The 25655-nt window shown below is 46.5% G+C and overlaps 1 protein-coding gene across 1 annotated transcript; it reads left to right on the forward strand.

The window, feature by feature from the left end:
- Positions 1–21018: 21018 nt before the first annotated feature.
- On the forward strand, positions 21019–25362 carry LOC136548091 (anthranilate synthase alpha subunit 2, chloroplastic). The gene is made up of 10 exons (XM_066539734.1): positions 21019–21554; positions 21646–21835; positions 21928–22079; positions 22525–22640; positions 22722–22968; positions 23067–23123; positions 23210–23362; positions 23631–23711; positions 24206–24292; positions 24715–25362. The coding sequence occupies exons 1-10, from the start codon at positions 21153–21155 to the stop codon at positions 25039–25041; spliced, it is 1812 nt and encodes a 603-aa protein (XP_066395831.1). The 5' UTR covers positions 21019–21152; the 3' UTR covers positions 25042–25362.
- Positions 25363–25655: the final 293 nt, after the last annotated feature.

A 25655-nucleotide genomic window follows, 5' to 3' on the forward strand; every position in this document is an offset into this window, starting at 1 on the left:
AGTCTAGGATCACCTTTGTTTGATGTGTATATCTCCAGTTATGGCTAAAACAAGGGGTTGTTGTTCTGCTGTCCAGATTCTGTGCATGTGCTTAAGTTGATTGCTTTAACTTGTTCTTATTTTGGTTAAATATGTTTAATTAGTTCTTGATTGATGAATGCTTGCGATAGCTGAACTTAAGTTAACTTGTGTGCCATGCTTGTTGTGCTTGTTGTGTCTCTATAATAGATTGTGATGTTTAGTTAAACAACTCTAGGTGCTTATGCCTTATCGTGTAACCATATGTTTGTCTTGAATGCTTTTATGTGATGATCTCATGTTGCCATTCATTGCATTCATGCACTTGCATTGTTGCATCTAATCTAGGTGCGTTAGATGCCCGATGCGAGGAACTGAAGCATGTGATGTTGGAGCTGGGCCAGAAGACGGTGTTTGGTGGACCTATCCCAAAGATGGAAGGACCCCTGGAGTGCATGCCTGGAGTGGAGATGTTCCACAAGATGGTGCGAGCTAACTGAACTGACTTTGTGTCAGATCCCACGCAAGCCTCGGAGCATTCTAAGCCTCCTACCCTCTCTTTTTACAAATGCACTTGAGTATAACTTTTTGTATGATACATTAGGTTGATAGGAGTTGGATGAAATCGTTGATGCATATTCCCTACCTTGTCCACTATATATAAATGCATATACCCTTACTACTATGAGTAGGTCATTCTATGCTTAGCCATGCTTAGAACGATAAAAGTCGGGTGATTTTCTGTCACCTGCGAGATATAGGTGGATACTCAGTCACGGTTGACTATATTTGCTATCATGGAAAATAACCATGTGACGATTATATAAATGAAGACCGGGTGAGATCTTATATGCAAATGGTGATGGTTGGCTATGTTGATCATGTCCGTGTCGTTTAAGGACCGTACCATTGTTGGACCATCTGTCGAGATTGAACACAGCCTTTCACTTAGCTAGTCGGATAAGTCATTCCGACCACGAAGCCGAGTAGCTCAATTTGGGCTAAAAATTTGAGATGTGTGACGCGCACACAGGAGGAATGAAGCATGTGCCGCGGACAGGGATTGACCATGGGCAGGCTTGGCCTGAGCTACCTGGCATCCGGCTGCCCCTTGAGTGTGCGGCTCAGCTCAAACCCACGACATCCTAAATTATACCAAAGGTGACTGTCGATGTTTTTGGACCACCGATGAGTAAATTTGTATTTATGCGTCTAGCTCAAATGGTGTGCTTGGAGGACACAATGGTTTATACTGGTTCGGGTGGAACATCCCTATGTCCAGTTGCTGTTGCTCGTCTTACCGACACTTGGTTTGAAGTAAGGGTTACAAACAGATGAGAGGGGGAGAGGATCCCAAGTCTCTGGTGGAAGGAGTGAACGGGTGCTGAGAGCTCACTTATCGCTCAGCCATGTGCTCGTGTCATGCTCTTGTGTTCCCAATCCCCCCTTTCATGGAGCGCCTTGCTTCCCCTTTTATAGGCGAAGGGAAAGCGCATGTTATAGATGAGAAAAAGAAGAACGAGAGAGAGAAGAAGGCTTCTAGGGTAGCCGGGTCCTTCTTCTCCTTCATGCGGGTCCTGCTGATCCTGTAGATGTCAATAGGGATGGCTCCATGTCATGGCCCTATTCATCACTGGCACCATGCGCAGGCGTCATCTACCGGTCCGCGACGTGTCCCGGTAGGACGCCTTCTTTTTGTAGCCCGCGGCGTGTCCTAGTAGGACGGCGATTCTCTTTTGTCGTGATCCATCTTTTTGGGGGTATGTAACCATAGGATTTGGGAGGTTGGAAATTTTTTTCTTGATTCCGGTCCCCTAGGATCCGACCAGTCTCCTTGTGAGTCCAACTTCCCTTAAGCTCCCGCGCGTAGCAGGGGTCCGATCAAGGGTTGGCTCGTCTTTGTGATCGTCATCCCTTAAGTGTTTTTTTGATAAAACGGAGGGACTGAGCCGTGCCATGTTTTTCGTCGATGGACAAAACAAGGTGCTCGGTGAGCTGTTAACAGGCTAGTCCGAGTGGGGCCCTAGCTTCCCATTCATAGGGGTCTGGCATGGGTCAGCTGGTGACTGACTCTAGACTCTTGGCGGCCAATACATATTGTTCTTGGGTCCGTTCGGCTGGTCCCAAGGGATCATTATCTTTCTTAGAGGAAAAACCTTGGACTGAGAACCGACCAAGACTCGAATGTAGGCCAAGATGCCCGCAGCGCTCATGCACCTAGGTACTGGCCGCTAGTGGGCCCATCCCTTTCCACCCCTTGCTCTAAGGGTGCCCCAGAGCGGCTGTGAACCCGTCGGTGGGCTAGCCTTCGAATTCCTGGTCCTGAATGGGCCATAGGAGCATTTTTAGCTCTATATCCCTCCTTACCTACGACGGTTCTTGGCCCATCGACCGAGCGAACCGTCATCCAGTGTGTCCTTCAAGGGCGTGGCTAGAGATAGCGTGCACACGATCTTCGGAGGGAGGTGACGTGACATGGCGTAGTGGGTGCATGAACCTTAGCGGATAGTTCGCCTTCTTGCCCTGCTCTGTCCTATAAATAGTGGCCTCCCTCTTCATATTTTTACACACCAAAACCATAGCCTTACCTTCTCCGTTTCTCCGCTATCGCCGTTCGGATCTGCCATGCTTGCTAATCCGCCGCCGGAGCTCTAGATCTCTAGCTTTTGCTTCTCTGCCACCGCCTTTGCTTCTCCGTAGCCGCCTCCATCCTCCATGGATTCGTGGTACCACTCCGATGTTACCCATGCGTGCATAGAGGGCCTCGTCAAGCGTGGTCTTCTTTGCGGGAGGACTGATGCGGCGGAGTGGCTTGTGCTCGGCCGTGAGGAAACGCCAGCGCCACCCGACGGCTATTTTGTCTCCTTCGTGCTCTTCCATGAGCACGGACTCACGGTTCCTCCCCACCTGTTCTTCTAGGGTTTGCTGCACCACTATCAGATCGAGCTGTAGCACTTGAACCCTAACGGGATGTAGCATATCGCGGCCTTCATCATGATGTGCGAGGGGTACCTTGGGATCATGCCCCACTTTGAGCTATGGAGATATTTCTTCTCCATCACCTTGATCAAGAAGAAGGAGAGAGGCCAGGAGACCCGGTGCTGATGGGATGCGCTGGCATCCACCTCTGGGGGCAGCGGGCGGCCGAGTACATGCCCTGCCAGCTCTCTAGATCCAATAAGGGGTGGCACTTGCATTGGTTCTACCTAAAAAATGACCCTACTGCTCCCTTGCCGGTCTTCTCCGGGCGCCTGGTCGAAGAGGTACCACCGTCATGGCCGTGGGGGCCACCCGTCAAGGAGAAGAAGAGGATGCACAAGCTCCTCGAGGCCATTGCATTCCTGAAGACCCACGGCCTCCATGAGGCCGACATCATTGGGGGTATCACGCGAGGAGGGTGGCGCCGCTGATGGCGTGTATCCTCCCATTGTATGGGATGACGCCTAGCGCATAGCTTGTTGGGATGACGCTCACCCGAGGGCTGCTCCATGATAGCAAGGTCACGCAACGCATCAAGGAGGCTAACGCCATGTTCCCAATCTTGGGGCATCCTGTGATGCGACCAGACAAGGGCTTCATCGAGCTGCCGGTGGGGTTAGTCTTCTAGGACTCTGTCGCGCCGTTGCTAGAGCATACAACCATGAGGGTGGTGAACTGTATCATGGATGAACAAAGGAAGAAGAAGAAGGATGATGAGGAGAAGAAACGGCGGTCGAAGCAACGAGCAAAGCTGCGGCGAGGGAAGTAGCATCAAGGTTCGTCGGGAGAAGAGGAGGAAGAAGAAGAGGTGGGGAGGAGGAGGATGATGGCTCTAGGTCGCCCATCCTGTGGGATGATCTGACCGCTAAGGATGATGACAAGCCTTTGCCATAGGCGGGGCCATTCCTACGGCATGCCATGGGGCAGGAAGGGGAGGACACACCCCCAGAGCCGGTGGAATCAAACCGCCCCGCCTCATCCAGACCTTCAACGGCAGCCTCAAAACCGGCAGAATTAGGCCACCTCGCCTTGTTTGGGCCTAACGGTGGCCCCAGAGCTAGCAGAATCAGACCATCCTGCTCCATCCGAGCTGTCTATGGTGGCCCCAGAGCCAACGGAAATAGGTCGCCCTGCTCCGTTCGAGCCCTCGACGGCGCCTCCAATGTCGGCAGGGGGCAGCTGTTCTAATTCGTCTGAGCCCTCTGAGCTGAGGGAGGGCTTGAAGCGGCAATGTACCGACGAGGAGTAGCTGGGGTCGAGCAAGCCAACCCCAAAACATCCTCGCATGATGGTGTTAGGGTGAGTCAAGAGTTTTTTGTCCTTTTGTCTTAACGAATTTTTGCCGTGAACTGATCGCTATGTCCCTTGCAGCGTCGGAGGATGTGGGACTCTCCTGCGGCTCGCTCCAAAAAAGATCCTCCCCTGGCAAACGTGCTAGGAGCCGGCTAGCTCCATGCCGGTGGTGAGTGTGAGTGGTGTTGGGGCGGCCACAGTGTCGACTGGGGAGGCGCAGCCGATGGCTGCGTCCATGGGAGAGCAGGCGGAGGAGGGCGCAGCGGGTTGTGTCCTCGACATTGTAGGCGAAGACGGCATGTCCGGAGCCATCGTCCGTGCAGGTGGCCGTGTCTGTGGTGGGGCAGACAGAAGGGGGGCGCACCTAAGGCATCCTTTGTAGATGTGGCAACAGGGCAAGCCTCTGTGTCCACATCACCCACCCCCGCTATCGCTAGAGGAGCCGCTCTAGAGGAGCTACCACCGCAAGAGAGGTCGGCATCGCTTGAGGTCGGCATGAGGACATCCCGGTCTCTGGTCCGGGTGGCTGCCCTTGATGATGCAGTAGAGGAGAGGGCATGGGGGAGTGTCCACATGGAGGTCAGGGATGCGGTTCATGCCCTGACCACCATGCCGAGCTTGATGCACGACATTGTCGCCAGTGGCGAAGCCAGAGCAAACTAGAGGGGGGTGCCTTTCTCTTATATGTGTAAAAATTTGATCTGCAACCATGGTGAAAATTTGTTTTTAATAGTGGTTTTTCAAATTTCTATGGGTGCCTGGGCACCCGCAACCTTCAACGTAGCTTCGCCCCTGATTATCGCCCCGGTTGGCCAGGTATGATATGACCGTGCTTTCGACCCCTATGTTCTCTTTCCGCGCCTCTAAGTCTTGTCTTCTTCGTAGATCCTTATGGCATGTAGCCTAGAGAAGTATCAGTTCCTTGCCGAGGAGACGCTGCAGAGTGAGGGGCTAGGCGCACAGCTCGCTGTCGCTCGTTAGGAGGTGGCTAAACTTGCCCCTACCGCCCGGGAGGTGGCTGACCTCTGAGTCAGGGAGAAGGACACTCACGACGATGCCCATGAGGCTGAGGAGAAGCTTGTGGCCCTAATCAAGAGGGTGTGGACATTGTGGAGGCCGAGTGGCTACGGATGGAGCGAGATGATTTGCTCTAAGCCATAGAGGAGCTCCGCACGGGGATTGACCTGGCTCGCCAGGAGCGTGCCGACGCTCAGCAGCAGATCGACCACCTCAAGGATGAGCTTTAGGGGGAGAAGGACCTAAAGGTCATAGCCGAGGGCATGTCCTCTAGGCTCGCTGCAGAGGTCGGTCAGTGCCAAGAAGAGGTTCGGCACCTAGAGGCTGAGGTGACCCAGCAACGCGATGTGGTGCGTAGGCTTTGGGTGGATGTGAACAGTAAGTCTCGGGTTTTGCTTGTTGTCTTTCTCCCTGGAATCTATGGTAAGCCTTTTGACATGGTCGGTACATGACTTGGGCAGGTCTCGACGACAAGCTTGGGGCGGAGGTGGTGAAGAGCCATGGCCTAGAGAAGGAGCTCAGCGAGGTGAAGGACACCCTCTAGAAGGAGAGCAACAAACACGACAACCTACGTGTCACCATCCAGCAGGTCTACGATGAGCTTGAGCTAGCCCCAGAGCAAGAGACAAGCTCGCTCGCGGTTCATGCCACCTGAATCACGGACCAGGCATGTGATATGGCAAGGGGCACGCTCCGCTTTGGCATTCACCAATCGTTCGTGATCACCCATTCTCATTATGAGAACATCGATCTAGCGATGATGAGCCAAGGCTTCACGCCCATCTATACCGATGTCGAGCTAGACGACATCGAGAAGGAAGTGGCCCCCTGGTGCATGACCTTTCTGCCAAGATAGAAGATGAAACCATCCCCCCCGAGGGGTTAGTTTAGTCAGATAGGTCAGGCGGTACATTTATAATGAGCGGAGAAGTTCCAACCCCCTTGTTTCGTTTAAACAAGCTTGTTCTTTTGTTTCGGTTGAACAAATTTGTTCTTTTTCCCTTTTTATGTGTAAAAAGGGTTAATGCGTTCTGACCCTTCTTGTTGTTAAGACTGTAGAGCTCTAGGTGTGGATGAAAAACTCTAATCATGCTAGTAAGCAAGAGTGCCGTAGCCGCTAGGGCATAGGTTTCTTGCAGTCCGACCAGTTTTACTCAGCGTTCATTTTTTGCAAACCATGCCTCTAGGTTTTTAATGTGAGAAAGGGTCAGGCATGGTGACTGTTTCATAATGGATATATATACCCTTATCAGCCCCCGAGTGAGGCCCGACCCCTTTCCGTTGTCGGGGTCAGGTTTCACTAAAGATCGACGAGACGTACCCCTCCCTAGGATCCAAGCCATCGTCCTACGACCACACATTCGGTCTCCTTACGAGTCCAACTTCCCTCGAGCCCCCACACATTGCAGGAGTCCGGTCGAGGGATCAGCTCATCTTTGTGATCGTCATCCCTCAAACATTTTTTTGATAAAACAGAGGGGCTGAGCCATACCATGTTTTTCCTCGATGGACGAAACATGGTGCTCGGTGAGCTATTAACAGGCTAGTCCTAGTGGGGCCCCAGCTTCCCATTCATGGGGGTCTGACATGGGTCCACTGGTGACCGACTCCAAATTCTTAGTGGCTAATCCATATAGTTCTCGGGTTCGTTCGATCGATCCTAAGGGCTCATTGCCTTTCTTTGAGAAAAAAATTATGGACTAGGAACCGACCAAGACTCGAACGTGGGTTGGGATGCTCATGGCGCTTGTGCGCCTGAGTACTGTCTACTTGTGGGCCCATCCCTTTCCACCCCTCACTCTAAGGGTGCCCCGAAGCGGCTGTGACTTGTCAAAGGGCCAGCCTTCGAACTCCTGGACCTAAATGGGCCATAGGAGCATTTTTAGCTCAGTATCCCTCCTTACCTGTGATGGTTCTCACGCCTGTCTACATTGATGCCGAGCTAGACGACATCGAGAAGGAGATGGCCCCTATGGCACAGGACTTACCAGCCAAGATGAGATCATCCCCCCAAGAAATTAGTTAGGTAGATAAGCCAGGCGACGAACTTCTAATAAGTGGACATGCTCTTAAATTTTGTTATGGCCAAACATATTTTTTGCTCTTCTCCCCTTTTGTATAAAAAGGTTAATGCGTTCCAACCCTTTCCGTCATTAAGACTATAAAGCTCAGGGTGTGGGTGAAAAAACTCTGATCACATTGGTGAGCAAAAACGATGTAGCCACTAGGGCATAGGTTTCTTACAGTCCGACCAGTTTTACTTAGCATTTGTTTCCTCAACCCTTGCTTCTAGATCTTAACGTGAGAAATGGTCGAGCACAAAGAATGTCTGCTGGGTAGATATACTCTTTAATGCGTTTTGATTCTTTCTGTAGTTAAGGCTAAAAAGCTCGGGGTGCGGGCAAAAAACTCGGATCACACTGGTGAGCAAAAACGCCATAGCCGCTGAGGCGTAGGTTTCTTACGGTCTGACCAGTTTTACTCAGCGTTTGTTTTTGCAACCCTTGATTCTAGATCTTAACGTGAGAAAGGGTCAGGCATAGAGAATGTCTACCGGATAGATATGCTCTTATCAGCCCCTGAGTGAGGCCTAACCCTAAGCCATTGCTGGGGTCGGGTGTCACTAAAGATCGAGGAGTCGATAGCGAAACCGATAAGAGAAAGCGTGCATAGATTAAGGGTAAAAGCGATATAGTTGTTTGATGTTCCATGTGTTGACGAAGACTTCACCGTCGATAGTCTTGAGCTTATAGGTGCCTGGTCAGAGCACCTATGCAATGACGTACGGTCCCTCCCATGGCGGAGAGAGCATTATCGCGGTTCTTGTTGCTCTGGATGAGAAGAACATATAAAAAGGTTAATACGTTCCAACCCTTTCCATTGTTAAGGCTGTAAAGCTCAGGGTGTGTGATGAGGACATGACCTTCATACATATGACCATGCTTGGAGAACCATATGGAGACCAAGGAGATCAGCGAGGGTGTCCAAGTCAAGAAGGAGGTCCGAGGCTAATTCGGTTCGAGTCCCCAAGGTGGAGGCCCAAAGCAACTCAAGTTCGAGTCTGTCTCGGGTTCTAGGACCAGTCAGCCTTAAATTGGTCACCCAGGACGCATCTAGACTCTGTTTTCGATGATCCGCATATGGATGGAAAGCTAATTGGATAAGGAAGCCAACCCAATTGGTTTCACGTCAAAAGACCTTCGGAATCAACAGGAATCATCAAAACAAGTCAGCGTCCAGAATCTGCTAGGGTGCTGCGACACCGTCTTTTGGTCCGTTGGACCGTGTATCATGTTTGGGCCTGTTAGGGGGCTCGTTCAGGGGGGTGACGCCCAAGACTCTATAAATAGCAGCCATCACTCTCCTTAGGGTTTGGGTTTTATTTAGTTTTTGATTTTCTCGTGAAACAGACATCGTTTTGCTGCAACTGTCGCCGCCAAGGCCGCTTGCTGTGAACCAGGGCCCCAGTTCTTGATCTTGTTCGCCTGTGGCGATTAGTCCTTTCGAATAAAGACTTGAACTCCTTGATTTCATAAGCCTCATATTTATTTGTAATTTCAGATTGCGTTCATCCCGTTCTTGCTTGTGTTCTCGATTCGCTTGCAGGAAAGCCTTCTCGGCGAGGTCAATCGCGTTCGCGTGGTTGATAACCAATGGAGCAGTGGTGTAACGGTTGCGGGGGTCCGAATCAATCTTGGTTTAAAGCCTAGATCGTGAACGTAGAGTTTCCACCAATCGACGCTATCATACCTTTCGGAAGATCGGGCCTAGTCTACATCAAGTGGTATTAGAGACCTTGTTGCCCGTTAGGTATAACTTTGTTTTCCCCTTTAGATTGCTACTGTTTTTGTTTTACCTATAGTCCACAAAAAGCCAAAAAAATATACACTATCACATATCTCTAGTCCTATAGCCCCGCTGTGCCTTTGCAATTTTTTAATTTTAGTTTGCTTTATTGAACTATCGTCCCTCGCCGCGTCTTACTATTTGTTGTGTTCTGATCTTGTTCTTGGTCTAGTGTCAAGTCTTGTTTCCTAGTGTGGCTTGCATCAGATTGATATCTAGTTTTTCTTTGGATCTGAAATAGTCATGGAGTGGGTTGCATGATTGAGTTTGTTTTGTCTAGCAATTCCTTCTACGGCTTCCTCGGTTAAGTATTTTTCTTCCACGGTGGAAATATCTAAAGTCTAATCTCTTATGTGCGGCACTTTTGTGAGATAAAAAAACATAAAACAAATAAAAAGGCAAAGAGGTGCAAAAACCAAAAGAAGGAAAAAAAGCCGCACCTAAAAAAAGAGAGAAAAAAATAAAGAAGGAAAGAAAAAGAAAGTGAAAAAAAAGTTCAGAAGTGCTTGCATCCTTTTGAGTCCTTGTGCTGAGTTGTATTGTATTGCTTGCTTGAACTAGGTTCAGGACCAGTTTTGGCAGCGACATAGACTAGCTTGGGACTACTTTTCAATCTTGCAATTTCTGAATTAAATTATTGCTATTCCTTGCTACTATATTGTGCCTGTCCAAGCTCCACTTTCTTCTAACCAAGTACAGGTTCGTCTTGCAACTGTTACACTCAAGCTACAATGGTATCACAGTCACCGACTGATTACACCGCCTGTTGCTTTGGTAAGAACACTTGTAAGACCATGGTAGGACGCTTGAGAGTTGAGTGCCTTATTTTTTTCCTTGTCCACAACCTAAGTAGTTGATAGGGATAATACTTTTGTGTTGCCTTTTGCTGTCTTCTAACAATGACAGGTTATTCGTATCCACCGACTTATGATGGTATATGTGCTGATGAGTACATGGAGTGGGAAATTGCCATTGATAACATATTTGCTACTCGCTTTATGTGTCCAAGGAGGAAGGTAAAAAATACAGCTAGTGTTTTGCGACATTCTGCTTTATCTTGGTGGGAGTCTTTAGATCCTTCTGATAAACCTCAAACTTGGAATGATATGAAACATCTTATGAGAGAAAAATTTGTTAATCCATCTCTTGTAATTAATTCAAATGATGAGGTGCATCAACTAGATCAATCTCTTGTTATTCCTCCCTCTATGCCTAACCTTTTGCAGGACAATGTACAAAAGAGCGAGGATGACGTGACAGAAAAGGAGATGCTCACAGCCTCATGTGAAAATTCAGAACCATCAACTATTATGCCTGCTGAACATGAGAGCAAAGGTAATGGCCATGATGCTAAACTCACAGAAGGTGAGAGTTCTCTTGATGTGCTGAATTTTTTCACCAATCATGCTATAATAGAGCAAATTTTAGTGGAGCCTTCGCTTGATTTACCTTTGTCACAAGATGATTTGCTTGATGTTTCTTGTGATGAAGATGACTTGCATGATGATATTTATGTTATACATATGCAATCATTGAAGAATGATCATGATATATGTGTGCTGAAATCGAGCACTTGTGCTGAAAATAGACTTGTTATTCATAATGCTAGTGAAGTTGATGAACTGAAATTGTTGTCTTCTTTAAATACTTTGGGTTACATTGAATTTGATGTTCCGTGTAATCTTAGTTCTTTAGAGGAGAAACTTTATGCATATGCTGATTTGCCATGGTTCTCTAGACATACATATCATGTTTTTGGTAAATATAACAACCAAGGGCAATATTTGATACAACGAGTTTACATTTGTACAAATCCGAATTCTCCTTTTGTTGTACAAATTAATGATCAACTAGAGGACAATAAAATCAATACTGTTATTATGCCATATTCCTCTAGTTTTGCTTTTCGAACACAAGTGGAATCTAGAGAAAGGGAGCATATATTCCTCTAGTTTTGCTAATATCCTTGGTCTCTATATTGGCAAAGATTATGTATATTTCAATCGAGCAGACTACATGTCTGTAGGATAAGACATGCTACAAACCTAGACACATGGTCATATTCTTTCTCACAACATTGTCCATTCCTATTATTTTGGAAACCTCATTTGTCCTCATGTTGTGCGGGATCGACTTCAAGCAAAATCGACGCCGAGGACGGCTTTTTGTCAAGAAAGGGAGGATGATGAGGACATGACCTTCATACATATGACCATGCTTGGAGAACCATGTAGAGACCAAGGAGATCAGTGAGTGTGTCTAAGTCAAGAAGGAGGTCCGAGGCTAATTCGGTTCGAGTCCCTAAGGTGGAGGCCCAAAGCAACTCAAGTTCGAGTCTGTCTTGGGTTCTAGGACCAGTCTGCCTTAAATTAGTCACCCAAGATGCATCCAGACTCTGTTTTTTTGATGATCCACATATGGATGAAAAGCTAATTGGATAAAAAAGCCAACCCAATTAGTTTCACGTCAAAAGACCTTTGGAATCAACAGGAATCATCAAAACAAGTCAGCGTCCAAAATCTGCCAGGGTGCTGCGACACCGTCTTTTGTTTCGTTGGACCGTGTATCATGTTTGGGCCCATTAGGGGGCTCGTTCAGGGGGGTGACACCCAAGACTCTATAAATAGCAGCCATCACTCTCCTTAGGGTTTGGGTTTTGTTTAGTTTTTTATTTTCTTGTGAAACAGACATCGTTTTGCTGCAACTGTCGCCGCCAAGGCCGCTTGCTGTGAACCAGGGCCCCAGTTCTTGATCTTGTTTGCCTGTGGTGATTAGTCCTTTCGAATAAAGACTTGAACTCCTTGATTTCATAAGCCTCATGTTTATTTGCAATTTCAGATTGCGTTCATCCCGTTTTTGCTTGTGTTCTCGATTCGCTTGCAGGAAAGCCTTCTCGGCGAGGTCAATCACGTTCGCGTGGTTGATAACCAACGGAGCAGTGGTGTAATGGTTGCGGGGGTCCGAATCAATCTTGGTTCGAAGCCTAGATCGTGAATGTCGAGTCTCCACCAATCGACGCTATGATACCTTTCGGAAGATCGGGCCTTGTCTACATCAGTGTGGGTGAAAAAACTCTAATCACACTGGTGAGCAAAAACGCTGTAGCCGCTGGTGCGTAGGTTTCTTGTAGTTCGACCAGTTTTACTCAGCATTCATTTCTGCAACCTTTGCTTCTAGATCTTAACATGAGAAAGGGTTAGGCATAGAGAATGTCTACTAGATAGATATACTCTTTAATGTGTTCTGAATCTTTCTGTAGTTAAGGCTAAAAAACTCTGGGTACGGGCAAAAAACTCTGATCATGTTGGTGAGCAAAAACATCGTAGCCGCTGGGCGTAGGTTTCTTGCGGTCCGACCAGTTTTACTCAGCGTTTGTTTCCACAACCCTTGCTTCTAGATCTTAACATGAGAAAGGGTCAGACATAGAGAATGTCTACCGAATAGATATGCTCTTATCAGCCCCCGAGTGAGGCCCGCCCCCTTCCCGTTGCTAGGGTCAGGTGTCACTAAAGATCAAGGAGTCGATAGTGAAACCGATAAGAGAAAGCATGCGTAGATTAAGGGTAAAAGCGATGTAGCTATTCGATGTTCTAGGCGTTAACAAAGACTTTGCCATCTATGGTCTTGAGCTTATAGGTGCCTGGTCAGAGCACCTCCACCACAACATATGGTCCCTTTCACGGCGGAGAGAGCTTGTGGCAGTTCTTGTTTCTCTAGACGAGGCGAAGCACTAGATCCCCGACGTTGAAGGCCTGACCCCACACTCAACGACTGTGGTATCGGCACAACGCCTGCTGGTACTTGGCCAGGTGGAGGAGGGCAACGTTGCATGCTTCATCAAGCTGGTCCATGGTATCCTTGAGGAATGCCTCAGCTCCCTATTCGTCATACGCCCTAACCCTCGGCGGGCTTCTAATCCCCCTTACGGTCGGTAGTGGCCACGAGCGTGCCCTCGCACCGCTGCTTGTTCTTCTTCTTGTTGGGGCGGTTGGAGGTGCTTTCGTCGGCATCCTCATCTCTCTTTGCCTTGCCCTTGGGACTATTGAAAATCGCCCTGATCGCCTCCTCGCCCGAGGCATGGCTGGTGGCAATGTCAAGGAGCTCTTTTGTGGTTCACGAGCCCTTATGTCCCAGCTTATGAACTAGAGATTCACAAGTGGTCCCAGATAGGAAAGCTACTATGACATCGGTGTCGGCGATGTCGGGTAGCTCATTGCACTGCTAGGAGAAGCGCAGGATGTACCCATCAAGAGTTTCCCTAGGCTTCTGTCGATAGTTTTTGAGATCCCATAGGTTCCCAGCACGTGCGTATGTGCCCTGGAAGTTTCCCACAAAGATCTCTTTTAGGTCCGCCCAGCTTTGGATTTGGTTGGGCAGAAGATGTTTCAACCACATTCATGCTGAATCGGCCAGGAATAATGGAAGGTTGTGGATAATGAAATTATCACTATCCGCTCCACTGGCTTGGCAAGCAAGCCGATAATCCTCGAGCCACAGTCCAGGGTTTGTTTCCCCGGAGTACTTTAGGATGTTGGTCGATGGTCGGTACCATGGTGGGAAGACAACATTGAGGATGTGTCGGCCAAAGGCCTAAGGTTCCAGCAAGTCAAGGCTCGGGCTTCGGTCCTCGCCGCTGTCGTAGCGTCCACCACGATAAGGGTGGTAGCCACAACTAGCTCCTCCCTCTCATCACCGTGGGTACACCTTCAGGCATCCAGGGTGTTGCGCGTGTCATGGTGTAGGACAAGACGCTCATGCACTAGGGCCACGATGCGTGGCCTGCTGCCTCGTTGCGCCTGGTGGACTAACACGTCCCTATCAGGTCGCTCTGAGGGCGCACATTGGCTGGCGTAGAGCTCGCATTGTCAGGACAATGAGCTCTCGGCCTGCTGCGCCGTTGTAGGCTCGAGTAGCGTGTGAATCTCGCGATGGGGTCAATGATCCTTGGGTGTCGCGGGCCCCAAAAGCCTTCAGAGCAAGGCCACAGCAGCAACGATGTTCTGGCTTGTCCGAGTGAAGTGTGGGAGGGCTTCGTCGTCCTCGATGATCCTCCGATTCACGTCGCAAGCCACGACGCATGCACGCCCACCATCTCCATGGTGCTCGATCTCTCACTAAAGCTTCGCGCATTCCTGCTCGAGCTGGAGTCATGCTTCTTTGAGCTCTTGGTGTCGCGCCCTCAGCTGCTCTACCCACACGTGAGGTGGGCCCTTACATCCTCCTTGACCTCATCCTCGAGGTCGTCTATTGGGGTAGCCCCTCCCTCATGGATGCTTTCGATGTATCCCTCAGGGGTACTTGCCATGAAACATTCTCATGAGGGGTGATGGCGCCCCTACTGGAGTCAGAGTCGGAGGGTGACTCTGATTCTCTCACGAGAAGGTCATGAAAAGATTCCACGACGTATTCGGTCATCCCCATGAACTCATCATTCGTAGGGGATGGGGGCGTGTGCTGCGCGACAAGGTGGCCAACTATCTCTATGGTGTTGTGTAGACCGAACGGGAGTGCTGCCAGGGCACTCCAGATCAGGTATTCTAGGGAGAGCGGCTCTCCTCTGGCAAGCTACATCTTGACATTGGCGAATGAGAAGGTGAGGCGGCACAGGTCCTCTCGGGACGGTCGGGGTCCTAGGAAGGCGCCGAGGTGGCGCTCCAACCTCCCATAATTGAAGCCGAGGAGCTAGTCGCTCCAAGGGGTGTGGGCCTCCAGTGCATGCAGCTATAGCTCCTCAAGCCCCACGGCGATCACGTCAAGGTCGGCGGAGTGGAGAGGCTAGACGGCGGTGGGAACCTGCGCCAACTCTCCCTCCATCGTAACGATGAAGTCTAGGTTGCCGAAGCGCATGTGCGCATTCGGGACCCAGTTGATGCCATGACTAGCCATTTGAGCCATGATATGGACATCGAGACGTGCAAAAAACCCTACATGGTGCGCCAACTGTCGCTGTTTTTGGACCACCGATGAGTAAATTTGTATTTGCGCGTCTAGCTCGGATGGTGTGCTCGGAGGACATAAGGGTTTATACTGGTTCAGGCGGAACATCCCTATGTCCAGTTCACTGCCGCTCGTGTTACCGACACTTGGTTTACCGTAGGGGTTACCGGCACTTGGTTTGCCGCTCAGGTGGGTACTCATGTCATGCTCTTGTGTTCCCAATCCCCCCTTTCACGGGATGTCCTGCTTTCCCTTTTATAGGCGAAGAGAAAGCGCGAGTTACAGAGGAGGAAAAGGAGAAGAACGAGAGAGAGAAGAAGGCTTCTAGGATAGCCGGGTCTTTCTTCTCCTTTATGCGGGTCCCGCTGATCCTGTAGATGTCAATAGGGACGACTTCATATCGTGGCCCTGTTCGTCACTGGCGCCATGCGCAGACGTCAACTGTCTGTCATTGCGTTCCACTCCATTTCGATGGATGTCGTGGTGAACTGACGCGCCTGTCAGCGTCCGTACAAGGATTAGGCAGAATAGCACCGGCACGCCCGACACTGTTCTTGATGTGAATCCCCAGGTATGATCCGTCATGGCAACTGGTTATATCGAGGCGTGCTAGCCTCTTTTCTGACGTCAAAGTTTTAACCTAGGCCCATACGCTTGGACCTAGAGTGGTTGGCTGTGGTATGGGTCCCCGTCGGACGAGATGAAACCCGTGTCCTCAAGGTCGGGCGAGACAGAGCCCATGACCTTAGGTGAGATGGAAACCGCATCCTTAGGGTCGGGCGAGACGGAGTCCGCACCCAAGGGGTCGGGCGAGACGGAGCCCACGGCCTCGAGGTCGGGCAAGACGGAGTCCGCGGCCTCGAGGTCGGGCGAGATGAAGCCCACGACCTCGGGCGAGATGGAACCTACGTCCTTAGGGTCGGGCGAGACGGAGCTCGCGGCCTCGAGGTCGGGCGAGCCAGTGCCCGCGGCCTTGGGGTCGGATGAGACCTTTTAATACGTCTCGAGCCATCCAAGGAAGTCAGCGTGGGCGCTAACTTCTTTGCTTTGGGTATCCCTATTATCGATACCCGACAGTGACCTAAGGCTACCATGACTGGTGGGCCTGGGTTTGTGTTATGGATTTCTGTCCAGCTGGTTGCAATCGATTCGAATCGCCGTCTCTCCCGGATGTGAGAAACTTGACTAGCTTCAGCATCGTAGTAAGTTGATGAAAGATGATGGTTATGATGATATTATGATAAACTGGATATGGTTATTATTGTGATGCTTATTAATGTTAATCAAGTTATTGCTCTAGAATATGTGTAAATTTAGCCATAATAAGCTTCACTAAACTTGATGCTAAAATATTGACTAAAATATTAAAAGTAAGGACTTAAGATAGTATTTTTTTTTGAAAAGTTATGTTATCCAACCAGCTCCACCAAATAAGCCTTGTATATCCTTGAAAAGTTATGCTATCCAACCTGCTGAAGGTGGCTACTATAGGCCGGTGGGCTCGGTGACTCTGTATTTATTTTTTATCTATATTCTTTTGTTGGAGGATGTTATCTAAGCTAGCAATTTATATTTTGAACTTATGTTATTGTTATCATTTCAAGGCTATGTTGTCTCCTCTAATAAGATTTGAACTCAGTATTGTATTATTATTTGTGAACTCAATTGTAATATTATTTTCGCTGCAAATTTTGGTATGTGATGTGTATTTGCTTAATCATGCGATCTTGATTGTGATGTTGATTTACCGAGGTCCATCGTAACACTCGGCAGACTACTGGGTTTATATAGATGAAAATGTGTGCGTGCCAATATATTAGCGGGGGCAGCCGTACTTAATCTTGTATAAATTAGACGATTCTATCACAGATCTCTTGTTTATGTGACAAAAGACACTAGCTGTTTTTTTTCTTTTCGAGGAAAAGCTGTTTTTCCCGTTTTTGGGGCGGGTTTCTTTACTTGGCCACAGAGCCGCAAAAGGACTAATACACACTATGCAGGCCTATTTTTGGGCCTAGCCACTGCGCTGGAGTCTCACATATTTTTATTGGGCCGCCAGTGGCTTGGTACCAAAAGTATTTAGGCGGAAAAAATAAAGTAATCTACCTCGGTTCTGCTTCCTAAAATACAAAATCAGTTTTTTATACCCTCAACTTCTAAAACTGTTTATTTTTATATCTTGGTGGTTTTACTGATGTGATGGAACGTTAGAGGAGGATCAATGGGACTAAGTTGAAAGTTCAGGAGGTAATTGGACTAGAAATATTCTCCAAAGATTCATAAAAATAAGTTTGCAAGAAATGTATCCAAATATTTTTACATGGGAAAATATTGTAATTAAAAATCTGTTTTAGTCTTAGAAAATCCATAGAAATTTTGTTTTACCTTGAAAAATTATGAAACTAGTTTTAGTTTTTTTTTTGTCTTAAATCATGCTCTATCTTATGGTGCCTAGCTTGAAATTGTTTGAATTTTGATGGACCGTTTTGGTGCTTATTTTCTAGTAGAAGCGCTCATTATCTATTATAATTATTCGATGATGTTCATTCGGACCACGTAGATGCCCTAGTGGAGCATCGTCAGGAGTGTAGTGGGCGCTCGCCCTCTACCTTTGATAAATTTTTAGAGTAATTGTGTTTGCCTACGTAGTTGCATGCACCCTACCGCACATATGCATGCTCTCATTGTCTATTATAATTGATCTACGTTAATGACCGTGGGTTTGATGACAACACAAGTGTCATGTAACCACACTATACTTAATACTATTTAGTATGGACATAAATGTCACTCAATCATGTGTGTGCCACTTTATTCTATCTGTATAAACATTAGAAATCTTGTGCTACCATCTAGATTTTGCTGTCGTGCTAAGGTCTGGCCCCACTTGCTTCTATTCTTGTTTGCAACAGAGAAATCACTCTGATACAAGTAGAATTTGTTATTTGAATAAAATATGCTTATGACACGCTCATTTCCTTTTATTTTGAGGTATGTTGATGGTGTTTTGAAGATGTAAAATCATGTCATTTTCACCGTCAATAGTAATGATGCAATTAAGAGAAACATTACCTTCATAAGATTCTCCGTCTTGTCCTTTACAAGTAGCAACATTGAGATCTATGGCATGCACGCCATAACACCAGTGTGTTTCTCTTCCTAGAGATAGTGGGACTAGCCTTCTCGTTGAGCGGGTACACTTGATCTTCCTAAAGATGATGGATTTCGTCTCCATCAGCAGCATGTTCTTCATTCTAGGTCAGGTAAGCGCTCTCCACTTCCTTCATCTGGTACTCTATTTGGTCAAGGTTGAAGGTGGAATGGATTGCAGGCTATGGAGTTGGAGTCATTTTGGAGCATGTGAAGCTTCTGAGTCCTTTTTGCAGTGGGGCAATGGCGTCAGTTCAAATTTGGAAATCCAGGCACAATGGTGCAAGAGTAGTAGTGCTAGAACTTTATGTAGTAGTCCATGCCATAATTTTGTTTGATCAAGCTTTGTTTATTGTCTTTGCTAATTCCTAGCCACACATGTATTGTGCTATCGTGTTATCGTTCCTTCTCTGCTCTGAAATTACTGGCCACACATTTGTTATGCTACTGTGCTTGTCTTCTTTTAGGTACTCTAATTGTTATACTGCAGACCATTGTCCTGTTCGTTTGGCTGATAAGTCATGGCTGAAAATACTGTTGGCTGATTTGTTGTGAGAGAAAAATATTGTTCGTTGGCTGAAAAAATACAGCTTATAAGCCAAACGATCAGGGCGCATGTTGTGACTGTACAATCATTATTGCAGACCATGTTGTGACTGTTACCGATGCGATATGATATCATGGTTACTAGCCATTTTTTCATGTCAATATGCCTAATCTAAGTTATATTACTATAAAGTTATATTACCGTCGTATTTTACTTCCATGACTCTCTTGTGCACTTCTCTGTCTGGTCCATGACTGAGACTCACAACCTCAACCTGTACGCTCAAACGAGCTAGAACTTGTAACCACGGTACGGAGTCCAATTCCAAGACGTAGTAGAATAGATGTCGTGATTGCTACATAAATCTTCGAGCCACAAGTCGTTCAGATGACTGCTGAGTAAAGTGTATATATTATTGAAAAATACGCAAATACGTCTGCTAAATTTGTAATAATAGTTTTGACTAGATTTATTCTCGGAGGAAGTTGTTTGAAGCTGAAAATTTTCTATTCTCTTTTAAACGACCAATGAAGTAAACAGCAAAAACTGATTTCTCTATGCGAGCAGAGAGTTCAGTCCAGAATTCCCGATGGTTTTTACTTGGACGAATCGGTAGCGTCTCCAGACCGTTGTTATCGGCTCAACAGTCGTTGGCCGATGGTCTTTGGTACGAGTACGACAGTCGCGAAGACTTTCGAATAGGGAACGGAGCACACACTTGTTCGTCGATCCCTAACTCCTTTCCGGAACGAGAAACACACGCTGCCACGCTGGCCGTTCCGCCCTATTCATCCAGGTGCCTGTAGATCGCGGCCGCCGCTACCACTCTGACCCGATACACTCGTTTTCCTCGTTTTCCTCGTGGGGAGATCACAAACCAGCAGCACAGACAGCTGATGCGGCCTGGCGAAAATTGTCGCCTACCAACCACACGCTCATGCGCGCCGTGGTGCCAAGGGCGCTCCGCGCTCGCGGCACGCTGCCGCGCAGCTTCCCGCGTCACGACCAAATGACCAACGCGCACAGGGCGGCGGCCAGCGCCGGAATGACCCTGCCGTTTGGAGTAGAGTTTGATGCCAACGCCAAGACGAGTCACTTCTATCTTTCCCTGTGGCCATCGCCGTCCGCGCTGCGGCACCACCGGTTGGTGGCCTGGTGGGGGACCCACACCCGTTTTTTCGCTTCTCAATCAACTTGCATTGCTATTGGGCATTGGCCCCTGTCTCTGACAAGATAGGGTTACTATGGGAGCAGTCAGCAAATTTTGACAGACCAAGGGGTCTTTAATCGCTCCTAAAATTCATGTCACATTAAATATTTAGATACTAATAAAGAGTATTAAATATAGATTAATTACAAAACCAATTACATTGATGGAGGTTAATTTATGAGACGATTTTTTAAGCCTAATTAATCTATCATTAACACATGTTACTGTAGCACCACATTATCAAATTATGAACTAATTAGGCTTAAAAGATTCGTCTCGCAAATTAGTCGCAAGTTGTGCAATTAGTTTCGTAATTAGTCTATATTTAATTCTCCATATATATATATATATATATATATATATATATATATATATATATATATATATGTGTGTGTGTGTAAACCTTCAATGCGACAACAATTTTACGAGGAACTGCACGAACCAAAGCCGGTAGACGTGTCACGTGTTTTGCGAGCAAGTACTGTGCATATACAGTAGTAGCAGCAACAATGAACAAACCTCGTCACCCCCATCAGCAATTCAGGCAAGCGACGGTGGCTTCTTCTTCCTCGGCTCCTCGCCTTGCCCCAAGTCCCCACCAGAAGAAGGCACCTGAGGCTCTGTTTAGTTTCACTAAATTCCTAACTTTAACACTATGTAAAAAGAAGATTCTTTGTCACATCAAAATTGCGATACATGTATGGAGTACTAAATGTTGACGAAATCAAAAACTAATTACACAGTTTAGTTGTACTTTGCGAAACGAACGTTTTAAGACTAATTAGTCAACGATTGAACAATTATTACCAAATAAAAACAAAACGTCACTGATTCGGCGGAACTAAACGTGGCCTGAGAAGAAAGGGTCAAACCCAAAACCCCAGCCTCGCCAGCAGCCTGCATCACTCGTTTCCATTAAAAATTGTTTTTCTCCTTGGAAATCTGCTGGCGAATCCCAGGATCCGAATCCCCCACCTTTTACTAGCTGCTAATTTTGAATTTCCGAATCAGATTGCAACTGCTTATATAAGCGCACCACCCAGCGTTCGCTCTCTCCGACTCCGACCCCGACCGCCAACCAAATCGGGATATATATATATATAATTATATATAGATAAAAAACGGTGCACGGTGGGGAGCGTGAAGCCAGCGGCAATGGAATCCCTAGCCGCCACCTCCGTGTTCTCGCCCTCCCGAGCCGCCGTCCCGGCGGCGGGGGCCCGGGTTAGGGCGGGGACGGTGGTATCAGCCAGGCGGAGGAGCAGCAGGAGCGGAACCCGCGGGTTGAAGTGCTCTACCGTGACGCCGCAGGCGAGCTCAGTGATTAGCAGGAGCGCGGTGGCGGCGAAGGCGGCGGAGGAGGACAAGAGGCGGTTCTTCGAGGCGGCGGCGCGGGGGAGCGGGAAGGGGAACCTGGTGCCCATGTGGGAGTGCATCGTGTCGGACCATCTCACCCCCGTGCTCGCCTACCGCTGCCTCGTCCCCGAGGACAACGTCGACGCCCCCAGCTTCCTCTTCGAGTCCGTCGAGCAGGGGCCCCAAGGCACCACCAACGTCGTACGTCTCCCATGTTCCCTGTCAAATCTGCTGCTCCCTTATCGATTCTTATCCTCGTTAAGAATGCGGGACTGATTGGATTGTATTGCAGGGCCGCTACAGCATGGTGGGAGCCCACCCGGTGATGGAGATAGTGGCCAAAGAGCACAAGGTTACGGTCATGGACCACGAGAAGGGCCAAGTGACGGAGCAGGTAGTGGACGACCCGATGCAGGTCCCCAGGAGCATGATGGAGGGATGGCACCCACAGCAGATCGACGAGCTCCCTGAATCCTTCTCTGGTGAGCAGCCCTCATTGCTGAGACAGAGAGAAGATTTGGTGTCGCCGATGATGTTATGTGAATCATCACATTTGTTATTTTGTTTGTGATAGGTGGATGGGTTGGGTTCTTTTCCTATGATACGGTTCGTTATGTTGAGAAGAAGAAGCTACCGTTCTCTGGTGCTCCTCAGGACGATAGGAACCTTCCTGATGTGCACTTGGGGCTCTATGATGATGTTCTAGTCTTCGACAATGTTGAGAAGGTACTTATTCCAGAATTCCTGTTTTCTCGTCTCATTCGTAACTAACTTATGATAGTCTCAGTGTTTCAGAGAGGGTATTGTCCCACAGTTCCAGTTATGACTAAGTATTAGTTTCCATTTAGTTAATCACTTCGTGTTGGGGCACCAATTTTTGAAAGCAGAATAAGATAACTAGTTTAATAATTTAGAAAGTTAACTATACTAATAGTCTAATACTAAAGATTATGCATGTAGTTTGTCATTGTTGCATCTTATATTTTGTTCACATCAACAGCAGGCAGAAACTACACCACTCAGTGTTGATGCATTTAAGTAATCTGCATCTTATGAGGCAAAATATTGTTTCCCATAGCTGTATTTGACTTGTGGTATTTATCCCTTGGAGACAATTTGTGGAAAATATGTGTTCATTTCAAATGACATGGCTCTTTTCTTGTTTTATTAGAAAGTATATGTTATCCATTGGGTCAATGTGGACCGGCATGCATCTGTTGAGGAAGCATACCAAGATGGCAGGTCCCGGCTGAACCTGTTGCTATCTAAAGTGCACAATTCCAATGTGTAAGCTACGCTGCCCATATTAATTCTATCCTGCTACTTATTTAGTTTGATACTCATAGATCTATTTGCTTTGGATTTTAGCCCCACACTCTCTCCTGGATTTGTGAAGCTGCACACTCGCCAGTTTGGTGCACCTTTGAACAAGTCAACCATGACAAGTGATGAGTATAAGAATGCTGTTATGCAGGCTAAGGAACATATTATGGCTGGGGATATCTTCCAGATTGTTTTAAGCCAGAGGTTCGAGAGACGAACATATGCCAACCCATTTGAGGTTTATCGAGCCTTGCGAATTGTGAACCCTAGCCCATACATGGCGTATGTACAGGTATACATAGAAACATGAAGTACGACCTATTTGAACATTGTTATGTGCACCGATTTGCCTTTGAGGTTCTAATCAACACCCTTTGACTGTCTATTTAGGCAAGAGGATGTGTGTTGGTTGCATCTAGTCCTGAAATTCTTACACGAGTCAGTAAGGTATATGAATTTTGGACCTTTTATGGCTATTCATTAGATTTCAAAATTGTCCTCTCGCTAATACGCACATCTTTTAAAATTTTCAGGGGAAAATTATTAATCGACCACTTGCTGGAACTGTTCGAAGGGGCAAAACAGAGAAGGAAGATCAAATGCAAGAGCATCAACTATTAAGTGATGAAAAACAGTGTGCCGAGCACATAATGCTTGTAGACTTAGGAAGGAATGATGTTGGCAAGGTATGTATTTCTTTTGCCTTGTTATTACAAGAAGCCCATAATGTCTACTACATTGCATTCTGACATAATGACAATGCTATTTTGTTTTTGTTTCTTTTGAATTATTTTCTGTTGTTAACTCACATTCTGACATAATAGCGATGCCATAAGAATGGCTAGTATGCAATTCTATCCATTCTTTAGAAGTTATGAAAATGAATGTTTACTGCTTTGTTGCTCTTAAATAGTGATTGTATTGGATGCTTTTCTGATGACTATGGCTTAATAGGTCTCCAAACCTGGATCAGTAAAGGTGGAGAAGTTGATGAACATTGAGCGATACTCCCATGTTATGCACATCAGCTCAACGGTTAGGCTGTTCTTATGTTATGTAATAAAGTTCTTATAATATATCAAATTTTATGCTTTGGAAATTTATACATGCTTGATAATTACAAATAATCACCTTCATTGAACTTGATTTAGCATGTTTCGTGTGGCAAGGATTAAGGGTTTAGCTCAAATATACAATAAAACATTAATTTATCATGATTCTTGAGTAATACTCTTTATTTGGCATTCAGGAATAGCCTACAATTGGGTTTTAGCTTGAAAATACAAAAAAAAAAAAAAATTGTTATACAACTCACCAAGCTACATGCAATGTTGTTTCTAATTATCTTGTTTGGCTTATTGTATGAGCACCTTCTGATTGTGCACTTTTTTCACCTTTTTGTTTGTCTCCCATCGTATTTAACATGCATAAGAGATTTTGGTTATTAGTGTACATGGTGAAAGATAGGCTTTGGAAAATATTGTAATGTAATGCAAAAAAAAATGTAACATCTAGTTGAATGCTTGCAGGTCAGTGGACAGTTGGATGATCATCTCCAGAGCTGGGATGCCCTGAGAGCTGCATTGCCTGTTGGAACAGTCAGTGGTGCTCCAAAGGTGAAGTTTCCCTTCCAATATTCTTATTTGTATAATAATTTGCTATACAACTCATATATTTTTGTGTGACATGTCTGCCCAATTTTCTGCCTCTTGATATATGTTTATACTTAATTCAGACAATGTCAGCTTAACATGTCATCAGCGGTTTTATCATTTTTATTATAATTTGGTATGTGTCTGATCTAGGTTCTTAATCTATCTGCTCTAATTGCAAAGCAGTGACGTTTGGTTTGGTAGATCTATCTGACTATGTTGCTCGGTTTAGCGGTTGGCATCTTTGTAGCTATTCTAAAACCATCGCAATTCTACGGCTTCTTTTTTAAAAAAGTTTATTATCCTCTTTCTAATAATTGTCGTTTAAAGAGTTCATTTCTCTTTCAAATAATTGTTGCTTAAAGAAAATCTATTTATGTGACCAGGTAAAAGCCATGGAGTTGATAGATAAGTTGGAAGTTACAAGGCGAGGACCATATAGTGGTGGTCTAGGAGGAATATCGTTTGATGGCGATATGCAAATTGCACTTTCTCTGCGCACCATGGTATTCTCAACAGCGCCAAGCCACAACACGATGTACTCGTACAAAGATGCAGATAGACGCCGGGAGTGGGTTGCTCATCTCCAGGCTGGTGCAGGCATTGTTGCCGACAGTAGCCCAGATGATGAACAACGTGAATGCGAGAATAAGGCTGCAGCACTAGCTCGGGCCATCGATCTTGCAGAGTCAGCTTTTGTAGACAAAGAATAGTGTTCTATGAGAATTGCTTGTTAGTTCTTGTTCATGTTTCTTTACCCACTTTCCGTTAAGAAAGATGTCATTAGTGGGTGGAAAAGAGCAATAAGGCTATGTTCTCTAAGGAATTGAATAAATATGGGAACTGAGGTTATGGCCTTTGAATGTCGTCTGTTCAGTACGAAGCAGATTTCTTCCCTTACCTTAGAAGTATGCAAGTGTCTTGTCAGATAAGGTAGGCTTAGTAGAGTAGTATAGACTCTTAATATAACTCCTGTGGCCCTCTTTGTTGCATATATTACATAGTTATATGCTAGTGGCATTAATTTTAAGTTTTACATTCATTGTATTACTAGTATTGTTACCAGAAACAAGCATGTGCAATTGCAACTCAATGTTGAACAGTATGTTGTTAAAAAAAATGTTGAATACTATAACCTGCCAAACGTATTTATTACTAAATGTGTCCAATATATATACAACTTAATGCCTAACATAACTGTCCTTGTATACCCTCGGTGTCCCAGAAAGACTATTTTTTTTCTAAACAAAGGTGTGAGCTCTGCTATAGATTAAAGTTAGAGAGGAGTTTTCATCGACAGAAGCAGGCCTCATGAGGGGACACCATG

The sequence above is a fragment of the Miscanthus floridulus genome, chromosome 1 (genome assembly GCF_019320115.1).
Source record: "Miscanthus floridulus cultivar M001 chromosome 1, ASM1932011v1, whole genome shotgun sequence".
Classification (NCBI taxonomy): Eukaryota; Viridiplantae; Streptophyta; class Magnoliopsida; order Poales; family Poaceae; genus Miscanthus; species Miscanthus floridulus.

What these genes read in the sequence shown, in the direction of transcription:
- LOC136548091 (XM_066539734.1), top strand. Translation starts at nt 21,153, where the DNA reads ATGGAATCCCTAGCCGCCACCTCCGTGTTCTCGCCCTCCCGAGCCGCC. An exon ending in AAAGTGCACAATTCCAATGT is followed by an intron (nt 22,641 to 22,721) that starts GTAAGCTACGCT and finishes TTTGGATTTTAG; the next exon opens with CCCCACACTCTCTCCTGGAT. An exon ending in GAAGGAATGATGTTGGCAAG is followed by an intron (nt 23,363 to 23,630) that starts GTATGTATTTCT and finishes ATGGCTTAATAG; the next exon opens with GTCTCCAAACCTGGATCAGT.